This window comes from Colobus angolensis, unplaced genomic scaffold (genome assembly GCF_000951035.1).
Source record: "Colobus angolensis palliatus isolate OR3802 unplaced genomic scaffold, Cang.pa_1.0 Scaffold169, whole genome shotgun sequence".
NCBI classification, from domain to species: domain Eukaryota; kingdom Metazoa; phylum Chordata; class Mammalia; order Primates; family Cercopithecidae; genus Colobus; species Colobus angolensis.
The window spans coordinates 223810-239237 of NW_012114810.1; the positions used below are offsets into that span (position 1 = coordinate 223810).

The window sequence follows — 15428 nt, forward strand, 5'->3', positions numbered from 1 at the left end:
ACTCTGTCTCAAAAAAAAAAAAAATTTTGTATTTTTAGTAGAGATGGGGTTTCACCATGTTGGTCAGGGCGGTCTCGAACTCCCGACCTCAAGTGATCCACCCACCTCGGCCTCCCAAAATGCTGGGATTACAGGCATGAGCCACCATGCCTGGCCTTGTTGTATTTATTTTAAGTGCTCTAATGGAACTTGCTTTTTCAGGAATTCCTTTGGCAAATCTTTTAGGAAGTAAGTACCTTCTTTTATAACCTTCTAAATTATTTGTTAATAAATCTAGTTTTCTTAAGATAAAATATGTATATAAACATTTCTAGCATTTAGATTCTAGATGCAGAAGGGAACATGCTAGAAAATACTTCATTTTGTCTAACAGACCTATGACTGAAAGTAATCTATTCTCCATAAATGGTGAAAAGGGAAAGTTTGGAGATTTCTCGTTTCCAGTTTTACCAAATAAATTCACATTTTGTGAGACTGGAAACCAGTCTTTCCTCACAACTCCCATTAGATAAAGAGATAAAATAAAATGGATTCAGAGGTAAGTTTCTGAATCTCCCAGTGTTTTGATCAACTCACAAGGCTTTTCTGATAATATTAGTGTTCCCAGGATAAATATAGTACCACTTAGATCTGCAAGAACACACTTCTCATGCTGCAGAAAACCACAGAAGCATACAGGAAATGGTACAGCTTGTAACTGCAGTACCAATATAACTCTATCTGTGAAGCCAAAAATATACCCTTAATTCACAGGCAAAAAATTGGAGATAATGATAGCTCTAATTTGTTGTCTTTCTATCAAGAATATTAATCTTGCTGCCCTTTTTCCAAAAATGTGAAATCTAAAAGTATTTTGACTTTTTTTCAGTGTTTAATCAATTAAAATGACAATCTTAATGCTTATGATAGCACAAAGTATTAGTAAAATTTAACTAGAGAATCTTCATGTAAAGAAGACTAGTTAAAGAATGTTATCAGTTTTTATTTGTTTTCTTGAATGTTTACTATTTCCATATTTTGTCAGTTACCATTTTTTTTCATAATTCTTTATTTAGTGGACATATCAGGCCATGGTCCATGAACTACTAGGCATAAACAACAATCGGATTGATCTTTCCAGAGTGCCGGGGATCAGTAAAGACTTAAGAGAGGTGGTCCTATCTGCTGAAAATGATGAATTCTATGCTAATGTAGGTGGTTTAAATTTTTTTTAATTGTCTTTAGTTGTTTTTATGTAAGAAGATCAATATTGGCTTGTTAGTATGGGGGCAGGCATGGGATTTCATGTGAAAGGATGATAGAGGCATCCTGTGCATAAACTGCCTCTCAAGGGAAGGCAGAAGATTTGGATTCTGACCCTTTACTAGTAGTTTTTTCATAGAGATCACGTAGTTATTTACTTCTCTCCCCTCCAGTAGCTGTTTGTGAGAATAGTAATGCTATTCATCACCAGTGTCCCAGCTAATGTCCAAATTTGGTAATTAAAATGGAATTTCCCTGCCCTTCAATTCTGTGTTCCAAATTCTTTTTCACTTCTTTTAAATTTTCTGACAGTCAGACTAGTTGATGATGTGCTTCCACCTTTCTTTTTCACAGAATATGTACCTGAACTTTGCTGAGATTGGTAGCAATATAAAGAATCTCATGGAAGATTTTCAGAAGAAGAAACCAAAAGAACAGCAAAAACTAGAATCAATAGCAGACATGAAGGTAAATTGAGCATGTACATGAATGACTAACATGTGAGAGTTTGAAACTGTTCATGTAAGCAACACTTTTGGAATCTTCTGGGTCTGATTTCTACCTTGATTGATTTATTTGGTTTGAGGCTTATTTTCTGTAATGTCTTTAAACAATATAGCGAAAAATTCATAATAAACCATGTGCTTCTTTCCATTCTTCAGTAATATCTAGACTATTTAAAGACTCAATCTATTGCCAGGCGCAGTGGCTCACGCCTGTAATCCCAGCACTTTGGGAGGCCAATGTGGGCGGATCACCTGAGGTCGGGAGTTCGAGACCAGCCTGACCAACATGGTGAAACCCCATCTCTACTAAAAATACAAAATTAGCCGGGTATGGTGGCACATGCCTGTCATCCCATCTACTCGGGAGGCTGAGGCAGGAGAATCGCTTGAACCTGGGAGACAGAGGTTGGGAGGTTGCAGTGAGCCGAAATCACGCCAGTGCACTGTAGCCTGGGCAACAAGAGCGAAACTCTGTCTCAAAAAAAAAAAAAAACAAAGACTCAGTCTACCAACATATACCAGTTCTTCTCTTCTTAAGCATAACAAAATGCCATGTGGCTGAAACTTGTAGATGCTTTAATCAGGGCTGAAAAACATCCCCTACTTTCCCTACTCCCCATTCAATACATGCTTATCCTCGGTCAAAAAATAACAGAACCTCTCATTGATGTTTTTCCCATGGCAGGCCTTTGTTGAGAATTATCCACAGTTCAAGAAAATGTCTGGGACTGTTTCAAAGCATGTGACAGTGGTTGGAGAATTGTCTCGATTGGTCAGTGAGCGGAATCTGCTGGAGGTTTCAGAGGTTGAGCAAGAACTGGCCTGTCAAAATGACCATTCTAGTGCTCTCCAGGTCAGTCCAATTTGATGAGCACCTACTATGTGTAAGGCACTGTGCCAGGCAGAGCAAGAGATAAAAAGGCAAGTAATCCTTCTTCGCCAACATGGAATTTAGTCCGACAAGGAGCTGAGATGAGAACACAAATTGATATTATTTAAGATAGATCTATAAAAAGAGACACAAGAAAAGTGTAATGCACAATTCCTAAGCGTTCAGTTAATTAGTATGAGTGCAGCCTAGTCTACTAGAAAGAGCACCAAACTAGAATCAGAAGATCTAGATTGGAGTGTTTGGTATACCACTTACAGGCTTTGTGACGTGGAGCTGTTGACTTAATCTCTGAGCCAGTTTCATTATTCGTAAAATAGGTATATTAATACTCATCTCACAGAGTGGTTAGGAAGACTTTAAAAGGTAAAACGCATATTAAAATGTATTATCTAAGTTTTTTCATTATTGAAGCCTGCTTTTCATCACACCAACATGTTAATGCCTGCTATATGTACATACTACTGCTGTGAGGATCTAGGAGTACAAAGATGAATAAGATACCACATTATAGTAGGGAAGAAAGAAATTTAAACCAGCAATTGTAATACCATGCACTATGTGCTATATTAGAGGTATTTACAAAGGAATATGGAAATACAGAGGAAGGACAACTGTTTTCCCCAAGGATGAGGCTTCTTAGCACTTCTTAGGGAAAATAACATCAAACAGGGAAAAGGAAGAAACATTCTCAGCAGAGAGAACGCAGGCATGAAGATGTGAAGAAATAAATATTTATATATATATATATTTTTTCTTTCTCTATACAAAATATTTATATTTGAAATATACATATATTTAAATATATATGGGAACAGAGAATAGTTCAGTGTGGCTAGTACAGGATCCAAGATGAGTGATCTTAGACTAGAAAGACTGACTGAAGCCAGGTTATGGCCATTGGAAGAAAGTTGGGCTTTAATCTTAAAATGATGGGGGCTCCTGGAGGATTTTAGAATAGCAGCATAATCAGACTCTGGCCTCAAGAAATGTATAGTCTAGTTGAAGACACAAAACTAAAGCACAAGAAAAAATTAGATAATGTTTCAAGATGATAATTAAGTCGTAATTGTTAATACTGACTGTAACAGGTTTTGAGGTTATTAGGAACAGTTTCTTAGAGAAGGCAAGATTAGGATGGACCACAAAGAATGAATAGAATTTGGGGGAGGAGTTCAGTCAGGAACAGCAAAAGCAAAGATGTAGAAGTATGCAGGAAGTAATAAACAGTTGGACCTGTAGAGAGTGAGTATGAAACAGAATTAGATAAAATTGGTAAACAAAAAACAGTTTACAAGCTTTATGAAGAGGCTTGTAAGAATTTATACCTGCTGGGATAGGCAAAGAGATCCAGTATAGGATCTTATCTAGAATGTTGAGGTGGTAAAGGCAGTATTTTAGGAAATGTAACCTAGTAAGGATGCTTTAGAGGTGAAAAAACAGGTCAGAGAGACTTGTAGACTTACAGTGATAGTAGCAAAAATGTACAGCAAGGGGCAGAACTGAAAAATATTTCAAAGGGAGAAGAAATTAAATGACAGGCTGGATATAAAGATAGAATAAATCAGAGGTAATTCCATGATTCCTGAGAAATGACAAAGTATGATGTCACTGACAAATAATTTAGGAATACGAGTCCTTTAGGAAATAGCCATTTCTAAGCCACTTACAAGAAGCACATTTCCCTGTTGATAGGACCCTATATTCTAAAGCTTAACTTCTTTCTTTCCCAGCTACAGTTCCACTTTATTCTATAAGATAATGCCAACCTGGTATATTGGAAACAACTCAGGTTTGGGACCCAGACTGGCCTGGCTTATATCCTACCTCTCCTTACCAAAGTTGCTTTGGGAAAATTACTTAATTTGCCCAAGTCTTGGGGATAAGATTTCAAACTTTCCAACTGTTATGATGATTCAATGAGATATGTAAAATGCTTCACATTTAATAGGTGCTTTGTAAATATTGGTTCCCTTCCTCTAAGCATGATTTTTTTTTTTTTTTACACATAGTGCAACCAAAAGAAAAAAGTCTACCTGTGAGTGCTCTAGTTATACCAGCATCTTTACTGGGATTTATTGTTGTTGGGTTTTGGATCAGAACCTAAAGTCACATTCTTTTTAATCACTAAATAGTATCCTTTGTAAAGATGTATCCTAATCTATTTAACATGGCCTTTAAACAACACTACTAATAATATTTTATAGCTGTTTTGTGGGCCTAATAGAAATGTCCTGATATTCATCACAAAAAAATGAGTTTTCTGCCTCTTATTAAATGAAAAACAAAATTGTGTCCCGTAACTATATTTTAATTTCTTATATTTGTTTATCATTTGATTTTTCCCTTGTAAACAGTAGAACCAGACTTAATCACTAACCAGTTTTACTGTCTTTATTTGTATCTCTCTACATATGGAAAGCAATTAGAAAAAATCATTGTAATAACTTGCCTGAAACTTTATTTTTATGTTCACTTCAAAAGAAAAATAGTTACTTTAAAAATATAAATTCTATTTGTGATCCACTTTTTATTTTTAAAACTTATCTTTTGAAGGTTTTCTTGCCTGGGGTATTGGGATTTTACAGTGAGCAGTTGATTTGGAGTCCCCCCATCATAAAGGACTTCTTTGGCAACACAACTTAAATAGTCTATAAAGGAATCTTTTGTTTTATAGTAAGTGGATGTCAGGGGCCTGACTTCTAGAGGAGTTATAGCATTCCTTGGCTTGACCTTAGATGATAATATGTCATGAAGCAATGAAATGAGGTTTGTGAGTAGAGATGGGGTTTGCTTTATTGAATAGTAAGTATCATGACAAGAAAAAAAGTTCACATATTGCTAAAAGTTAACCTAAAAGTTGCTGCCATTCTAACCATTATTTTGTAGGCTAATGAAAATTTCATTTAGAAAGAATTTCACTAGAACCAAAGTGAAATTTACTACCACTGAAACATATACATATCCTCAGAAGAGATTTATTTGATTAGTAATGAAGATTTGCCATACCATGAAGAAAAGGCATCTTTAGAAAGTGAGCAATTCTACCCTCATCATCTTCCCCATACCCTGCCCCCCATGCCCAGTCTGTGTTGTCATATCACAGCTCTTCATTTGGAGAGAGGAACCAGTCTATTTTATATCTTTTCCTGACCTTGTGTAAAGATCTTAAATCATCCTGTTAATGATACTTAATAAGGACTCAATCAATATTTATTAGAAAAATGAGGAGTAAGAGCTCTATTTGAAGCAGTATAGAGTAGTGGCTAAGAACTTGGGCCTTTGATGGCTTGGGTTTGAAAATAATTCCTAACCACTCTAAGCCTCAGTCTTACCTCAAAATTGTTGTGAGAGTGCAATGAGCTAATACATGTAAAACGCTTATGGTACTTGGTACTTACAGCTTTCAAGAAACATTAACTACCAACATTACGAGTGTTATTATTTGATGGTACATTTAATTTTCTTAATGGCATCCAAGACTTGTTTTTTAGTTCATTGATAGCCTCGTATCTCTCTGATTTCAGAAAAGTGTTTTTTTTGTTTTTGTTTTTGCCACTCATTAAAATTATAAGAAAAGTGGTTGGGACACATTGAACTGACTGCCAGTTTTACTTTGATTAATTAAATGTAAAAATGATCCTTTTACTCTAAAACAACATTTAGCCAGTATTTTAGAAACAGTGTTGATCAGCAGAAGATCTACTGCAAAGCTAAATTTTATGTTGACTAGTCATTAAGAAAAGGAATACTGACTCAGATGTATTTACCAGTCGGTAGAATTGGGTCTTGTCTGCGTTCTATCATTTTTCCCAGATAAGCTTTTTATATTCACACAACACTGTTCTCTCAGGCTCATTTTTATCAGATCAGCATGTGGAAGACTTCTGCCAATTCCATCTTACTGTCCTAATCTGTTGGTTTATTTTGTTATTTTCTGACTTTACTACATTAATATAGTAGATAACAAAGAAGGGATCCTATTCTTTAGGTTAAACTAAAACAAAACAAAACAAAAAATGCAGACGATCTTTAATTACCAAGACCATCTGTAATCTGTATAATAGTTTAAAATATGTGTATGTCATAATGATTTCTTCTTGCTCTGCTTCTTCATCATAGTTTTGATAGAAGAAAACAGAAAAGTGAAAAGCATTCAGCCAGAAACAATGGAAGAAACTCTGAATATCAGAAAAGAAGAATGGTTTTCTCGATATCTTATAAATGAATGTTAGTTCCTTTAGGAAACTTGATTTCCAAAGACACTATTTTTGCTTTTCTTTTCCTATTCCTTGATTAGGCCCACACAAATGTTAGAGTTCAGTGCAAGGTTTTTGAATCCTGTCTTCTTAAGTAGATGACAATTTTCTGTTTTGCTCTTTACTCAGTCATTGTTATGACAGTGTCGTTTTCTAATAGTCACAAGGCTGATGGAAAATTTAATAAGAGAAACCAAAAAATTATGTAATTCAGTTATATTTCCAACAGATAAATACTACCGTATAGCGTATACCTGCTTTGTAATTATAAGCCTCTCTGATTCTTTTTTCTCCTCTTCTCTGGTCAGTGCCCTGAAATCTCAGTGTAATGTAGGCCACTATCAATCAAGTTGATAAGTAGCTATGAGGGAAATCCTTCAAAATGAAGTCAAAAGATAAAGTGGGATCAAGGCAGACAAAAAGGTCCTGCTTCTCCAAGGACTGATACAGCTGAAAGAAAAGAAAGAGCTCAGCTTACACCTACAGGTTTCTTTTCATGAGAGAATAGATACCTCTAGCTAGAACATGGACCTGAACCATGAGTTGGGTCCTAAGGGCTCAAAAGTAGGCAAAATAGTTACTCAAAGTAGGTCTGGTCAGATCTGGGCCAAGTCCTCAATGGAGAACTAAGAGTCAAGCCAAGCAATCTGAATACCAGTACCAAGTCTCAAGGAATAGAAGTGGATTTTGTTTATGATTGATGCATAATGATTGTACAGATTTATGGAATACAATGTGATGTTTCAATACATGTATACATTGTGTAATGATCAAATCAGGGTAATTAGCATATCCATCACCTTAAACATTGGTCATTTCTTTGTGATAAGAACATTTAAAAACCTCTCTTCTAGCTATTTTGACATATGGAATACATTATTTTTAACTCTATTCATCCTACTATGCAGTAGAACACCAGAACATATTCCTGCTCTCTAACTGTAGCTTTGTACCTATTAACCAATTTCTAACCACCCCCATCCTTCACCATCCCATCCTCTGGTAACTGCTATTATGCTCTCTACTTCTATGAGTTCTATGAGAACAACTTTTTAGATTCCACATGTGAGTAAGATCATGCACTATTTGTCCTTCTGTGTCAGGCTTATTTCACTGAATATAAGTCCTCCAGGCTAATCTGTTTTGCCACAAATGACAGAATTTCATTCTATTTCATGGCTGAGTAGTAAATATTTCATTATATATGTATATATGTATGCTGCGTTTTCTTTTCCCTTTCTTCTTCTCTTTTTTTTCTTTTTGTTGAGACAGGGTCTGGCTCTATCACCCAAGCTAGAGTACAGTGGTGCAATCTTGGCTTACTGCAACTTCTGCCTCCCAGGCTCAAGCTACTGTCCCACCTCATCCTCCCCAGTAGCTGGGACTACAGGCATGCACCACCATGCCCAGCTAATTTTTGTATTTTTGTAGAGACAGAATTTCACCATGTTGCCCAGGCTGGTCCCCAGCTCCTGAGCTCAAGCAGTCCGCCCACATCGGCCTCCCAAAGTGCTGGGATTACAGACCTGAGCCACCATGCCCGACCTAAATACTGCATTTTCTTGATCCATTCATCTGTTGATGGACATTTAGGTTGATTTCATATCTTGGCTATTTTGAATAGTGCTGCAGTAAACATAGGAGTGCAGATCTCTCTTCAACATACTGATTTCATGTCCTTTGGATATATTCCAAGTAGTTGGATTGCTAAATCATATAGTAGTTCTATTTTTAATTTTTTAAGGAACCTTCATACTGTTTTCCATAATGGCTGTACTAATTTACATTCACCAGTTGTGTATAAGGGTTCTTATTTCTCCACGTTATCACCAGCACTTATCTCTAATAAGAAACAGCCAAGAGTCAAGATCCACGTGAAGGTAACTAGAAAAGGACAGAGACTGATTACTGCAAATAGTCTTTGACTGTCATCATACCAGTTTTGTGAATTTATAGTTACTTGGATTTCTCAGATTTGCTTAAAAGTACAGAGACAGATCAGCCAGAAAAGGTGGTAGGAGAGTGACTGCAAGGGCAGGAAATGAGACATTGTGCCTATAAGAAAAGTAACAACAGAAATCCCCAATGGGATTTCTTTTCTTTTTATAAATTTTTTTCAAATGTTTTATTTATTTATTTTTTTGAGACAGTTTCACTCTGTCGCCCAGGCTGGAGTACAGTGGCACGTAATCTTGGCTCACTGCAACCTCTGCCTCCCAGGTTCAAGCAATTCTCCTGCCTCAGCCTCTTGAGTAGCTGAAACTACAGGTGCTTGCCACCACACCCTGCTAATTTTTTGTATTTTTAGTAGAGACAGAGTTTCACCATGTTGTCCAGGCTGGTCTCGAACTCCTGACCTCATGTGATCCACCCACCTCGGCCTCCCAAACTGTTGGGATTACAGGCGTGGGCCACCACGCCCAGTCCCCAGTGGGATTTCTTAATGTTTTAAACTTATGCTGTTGATTGAGATACATACATAATTTGTACCTGAAATTTCTTTTTTTTTTTTTTTTTTGAGACAGAGTCTTGCTCTGCCACCCAGGCTGGAGTGCAATGGCCAGATCTCAGCTCACTACAAGCTCCGCCTCCCGGGTTTACGCCATTCTCCTGCCTCAGCCTCCCGAGTAGCTGGGACTACAGGCGCCCGCCTCGTCGCCCGGCTAGTTTTTTGTATTTTTAAGTAGAGACAGGGTTTCACCGTATTAGCCAGGATGGTCTCAATCTCCTGACCTCGTGATCCGCCCGTCTCGGCCTCCCAAAGTGCTGGGATTACAGGCTTGAGCCACCGCGCCCGGCCCATATTTCTTCATATTATAGTAGAAAATAGTGGAACATTTGAACAGATACCCTAAATGGGCTGTATTCCATGGCTGCTCTAGGGGGGAAGATACCATGAAGGGAAAAAAAATAAGAAAAATCTTATAAATTTGGGATCGAAATCTACAGAAGTTTCTCCCTTTTTGATCCCTTAAGGATGATGGTAGTGAAATAGTAACCAAAAAAATCAACAATAGAAATCTGTCTCAGAGAACTCTGTACTTGAAAGCTACATGGGAGGTTCCCCATTATCATCATAGTCCCTAGTCAGTGTGAACAGAAGAGCTCTTAGACATTAGACATGGTTGTTGTCAGGTACAAAAGAGATAATGTATGTGAAAACATTTTGTAAGTTGTAAAGTAATCATATAGTTGATAATTATGTCCTCAGAATTCAGTGCCCTTTAAGGCTCTTGCCAGCCTTTCAACCCAAGCCATTTCTTCCTCTGATTTCCATATTTATTTTGATAGTGCCACTGTTTTTAGTCTCTCACACTGGTTCCAATACTTACTGATTCTTCAGGACCTTTGGCAAATGTCACCTCCTTTATGAAGTCGTTCCTAATTTCTCAACAACCCAGTATACTTTCTCTTCCCCTTTCTCTCCCCTTCTTCTTTTGCACTGATTTTCAGCTTTTGCTTTTTGTTTTCTTTTGTTTTTTTACATACATATGTTTCTGTTATAACACCACATATTTGTTCCTGAAAAACCTCACATTCTATAAAAACATGCACTAAAAAAAGGGTTATGAGAATATAGGGTTATAAGCAGACCACTTAAAATCTACATGACTATAAAAAGAAATAAAAAATTCATATAATTTTTTAATCAGAGCCCTAATAAAAATAGTAACAATTATAATAAAAATACTAGCATGGTTAAATCTCCACTGGCATTTGCACCTAAAAATAGAGCCAGTCCATCCTCTGCAGCCTTATTCCTGGGGCTCATGTTTTCTTCAAATTATAAGGTCTTGAAAATACTCACTTTTCATAAAGACTACTTTGTCAAAGTTAAAAATACCATATGGAGATAGCTTTCTTCATCAATCAGTGTTTGATTGTTATTTTGTTTTGTTTTGCTTTTTAACACAGTGCAATATATTTGCATCCTTTGTATTTGCCCTTGCTCTTTCCCTATTTAGCATAACACAGTGGAAAGTGCAACAGTTCTTGAAGCTACAAAACCAAGTACTTCTTGCAGAACACACTTCTGTAGGATTATCTTTTTTTCTTAAGGTGTTGGTAAGGCTTCCCCTTTAATCGTAAGAAAGCCTATCCATTCTGGAAAAATTGCATATGAACCAATATGCCTTCTGTGTTAAACTGACACCATTTCCATATTTATTCATCTCACAGAACTCAAGTACATTAAAGATACATGTATGTAGCAGAATAAATTATATTACTTTGATCATCTTTCACCCCATTGACTGTGAACTCACTGGGGACAGGAATTGTCTTTAACTTATCTGTGTGCCTGCAACAGTGCATGACATACTGCCTTATGGGGACTCAAAAAGTATTTGTTGACTTAAATTATTTGTTCTGCTGTATAATAAATATAAATCTGTACTATATGGGAGGTCCTGAATATGAAGATTAAAAAATGTAAACATGGCTTCTCCTGGCCCCCTTTTCTGTCGGTACCTGCCTCTTAAAAATCATTAAGTACTAAATTTAGAGATTACATGCTATTACATACTCATCTCTGTCAACCATGTTGAGACATGTTCTGATGCTTCTTAGAGATTAAGCCCAGTCTGTGTAAAATTCTACCAACTTTGTCTCCATTTCACTGGTCAATCATTAATAGGTTTGCAAATCAACTAGTCAGTTTTGTTGTGCTGTATTGATTCAAGTGGTGGAAATAGTAAGTGTTCCTTCTCTCAGCAAGAAAATTACAACTTCAGCTAGTGGAAAAGAAAAGTGAAACTACCCATTATTAAATTCATTTTTGTCGCAAAGCAATTACAATGGAAATATATTTCCTTATTTAATTCTTACCTTGGACAAAGGCATTTAATTTTCTATAGTTGAGACAGTTGCTAAGTGTATGACTTATAATTGTCATAGTAGTGATGTATCACTACCATTTAATAATTATTAGATCTAAGGCATTGTACAACAGATCACTCAAGTGAAAGGGGGATAAATATAAGTTCTATCTTTCTTCAGAATGTAAAAAGGATTCTGCAGAACCCCAAAGTGACAGAGTTTGATGCTGCCCGCCTGGTGATGCTTTATGCTTTACATTATGAGCGACACAGCAGCAATAGCCTGCCAGGACTAATGATGGACCTCAGGAATAAAGGTGTTTCTGATAAGTATCGAAAGGTAACCAGTTTCCATATTGGCCCACCAAACAGGAACCAACTCTGTTATTATATTCTTAGCTCTAACAAATGATAAATCATACTATTTTTATTTACAGAAATGTATAAATCTGTATTTTCATTTTTGTTTCCTTAATAAAATTATTTTCTTCTGAAGTGGGCTTCCTGATCCCTAAGCAATCAAAATTTGCTTCTCTTTCTTAATAGCTCGTGTCTGCAGTTGTTGAATATGGTGGTAAACGAGTCAGAGGAAGTGACCTCTTCAGCCCCAAAGATGCTGTGGCTATCACCAAACAGTTCCTCAAAGGACTGAAGGTATAGACATCTCCTCTATGCTCTCCTAAGTGAGAACAGTCGAAGCCCCTGAGGCTGAGAGTGAATGAATATGATCTTCAAAGTATCTTGAAGATTGCTGCTAATTTAGTACTATGTCAATTAAATGAAATTAAAACTGACATCCTCTTGAAAGCTTTTTCTTTTAGTGCTTTCTGTATTAGAGCTGTATCAGCATTGGACCAAATAACTGGGCAGGAAATAACTGGAGATATTTCCGGGAAATACTCAAGAAGAAAAAGACAAATGGTTCTGATAGTCACAGATATTTTACTCCATTTGTTTATAATTAAAGATTTGTTAGGTAGTTTCTCTTTGAAGGAAATTAAAGATGAAGCAAACATTTGATCTTTTAAAAATACTAACCTGTTTTCTTAAAATGCTCAAAAATTAATTCTAATCTGCTAGCCTTTCTTATGTTTTCTGAAGTTTTTCTGTTTTCCTGGGTATTTCTAGTCTTTTATACATGATCCTTTCCTTTTATTTGCTCTACCTATCATTTAACATTTTCACAAAAGGGTAAGAGGCAGTGAAGACATGATAAAGGATTTAAGCAATCCCATTTTTAAAAATTCCTTTACAATAACTAGCCCTAAATTATAGAGTAATTTTTATGAGATTAGAACATTTCTGACTGATTAAAATAATTTTGAAATTTACCACAGTTCCTATTTAAATCTATCCCATAAAATCTCTATTGAGTGTATATCCTTTTCTGATATGAGTATTACTAATTCTTGTATTGCTAGTTTCCCAAAAATGACATAAGAACCATTTTCCCCTGTTTTAGGGAGTAGAAAATGTATATACACAGCATCAACCTTTCCTACATGAAACCCTGGATCATCTCATCAAAGGAAGGCTTAAGGAAAACCTATATCCTTATCTAGGCCCCAGCACACTCAGAGACAGGTAAGCTAACAAAGATATTAATAATAAAAGCCAGAAACACTGAACAAAGAGAAAATTTAGAGTAATGTTAAGCACTAAAGCTGAGGTTATAGCATTCTTCTCCTTTCTTCTGTTAAGATTCTTTTGGTTTTACTGCCGGGCGCGGTGGCTCAAGCCTGTAATCCCAGCACTTTGGGAGGCCGAGACGGGCGGATCACAAGGTCAGGAGATCAAGACCATCCTGGCTAACCCGGTGAAACCCCGTCTCTACTAAAAAATACAAAAAACTAGCCGGGTGAGGTGGCGGGCGCCTGTGGTCCCAGCTACTCGGGAGGCTGAGGCAGGAGAATGGCGTAAACCCGGGAGGCGGAGCTTGTAGTGAGCTGAGATCCGGCCATTGCACTCCAGCCTGGGTGGCAGAGCAAGACTCTGTCTCAAAAAAAAAAAAAAAAAAAGATTCTTTTGGTTTTACATATGTCAGTATTAGATATGAATTCCTTTGCTAAGTCTGAAACATTTATTTCTTTTGTACTAAAGCAACAAGTGTTTTGGAGTGCCTCAAATCCTTCTGTACTTCAGTATCAAACCAGTTTACTTATGCCAGTTAAGGTTCCGTTCGATGGCATCTGGCATTTGGTGTTCCAAACATTAAGGCCAAAAATAGACTTGCTGCCTGATTGCCCTCCAGAGCAGGTTGTTACTATTTTTGCTGAGGACTGGACTTTGCCAAATGTTGCCAGCACACAAACTGAGAGACCTAATTAATAAAGTCCATTTGTTACACAGGAGCAAAGGATGGCTTTCTTTTTGAGTATTAACTAAAGGAAGCAATAATTGTCATCTTAATCCAGTGGTTAATTTTTAATAAAAACAAAACTCGTCCAGAACAACTTATTTAGGCCAACCTGAAATTTTAAATGTTGCATACATAAATTCTACCTAGTTAAAAATTATATTGTTATATTTTTTAGTTGGACCACATGTTATCTAAAGGGGCTAACATATATACGTGAATCCTATTGGATAGATTAATGTGAAAATTTTACTGTTGACATAATTGTTCTATTATTTCAGTTAATAATCATCTAAGAGCCTTGGAAGTATAGTGTTTTATAAACATAATGAGATTCTGAATGGGAAAAATGTTTTGAGATACGTAAATGACTCTTTTATGTGATAAAGTATATTTTTTCACGTTGTCCTTTAAAAAAGTTTTTCTGTAATTTGGTACAGAACAGAAAAAAAATCATCTTTTAAAAGTCCAGGGTTGAGAGGCAGAACATTTGGTGTTGAATTCAGAGAGTACACTCATTCAGATAAAATGTTTAAGGACCTTGGGATCAAGATTCAGAAATGTCAGCTAAGTGGGAAGAATGAACACCAGCCCAAAGTTATGCACCTATCTGAGAGGCTTTTTAAAAAACATAACTATTCTGAACTTTCGCATTAATGTGATAAATAAAAACATTAATTTGCTTATGAATTTATATAAGAATTACTGAACAAGAAATTAGCTATTTATTGCCAAAGGGAAACCATAGGCCACTAGAAGAATATACTGTGCGTGATCAGTACACAGCAGAAAACCTTTCTAATTGACATAATTCATTCCCACACAAAGCTCAAAATTATATTCCTTGAACAAAATGCACATTTATCAGTTGTCAACATCTGTTACCATTTGTCACTATAACCTAAGTATGCATATAGTTAATAATTCAGTTGCTTTGTCCTTTTATACAACAGATGTTGATTGAATGCTTTCAGTATGTCAAGAGCTGTTGTAGATGCTGGCGATATAGAAGTGACAGGAAAGACAAGGTACCCGCCCTCAAAGAACTTACATAGAGACAATGAGTAAACAAGTAAACTAATGAAGAATATAATTTTACTAAGTGCTATCCAGGAAATAAATAGGGTAATGAGCTTCAAAGTAATTGTAGGGGTGGGGAGGACTACTTTAGATGGAGAGAGAACCTATCTGAGAGGTGATATTTAAGATGAACTTTGAGTCATAAGAAAGAACCAGACCAGGCATGGTGGCTCACACCTATAATCTCAACACTTCTGGGAGGCCAAGGCGGGAGGATCACCTGAGGTCAGTAGTTTGAGACCAGGCTAGCCAACATGGCAAAACCCCGTCTTTACTAAA

The 15428-nt window shown here is 36.4% G+C and overlaps 1 protein-coding gene across 4 annotated transcripts in view; it reads left to right on the forward strand.

The window, feature by feature from the left end:
- Positions 1-15428, forward strand: part of VPS45 (vacuolar protein sorting 45 homolog (S. cerevisiae)) — a 91715-nt gene that overhangs the window by 14973 nt on the left and 61314 nt on the right. For all 4 annotated transcript variants that reach the window (XM_011937760.1, XM_011937759.1, XM_011937762.1 and 1 more), the window contains 6 exons: positions 1056-1190; positions 1597-1710; positions 2434-2601; positions 11895-12053; positions 12260-12367; positions 13176-13297. In XM_011937760.1, coding sequence (XP_011793150.1) covers positions 1056-1190; positions 1597-1710; positions 2434-2601; positions 11895-12053; positions 12260-12367; positions 13176-13297 — 806 coding nt within the window. The remainder of the gene's footprint in view (positions 1-1055; positions 1191-1596; positions 1711-2433; positions 2602-11894; positions 12054-12259; positions 12368-13175; positions 13298-15428) is intronic.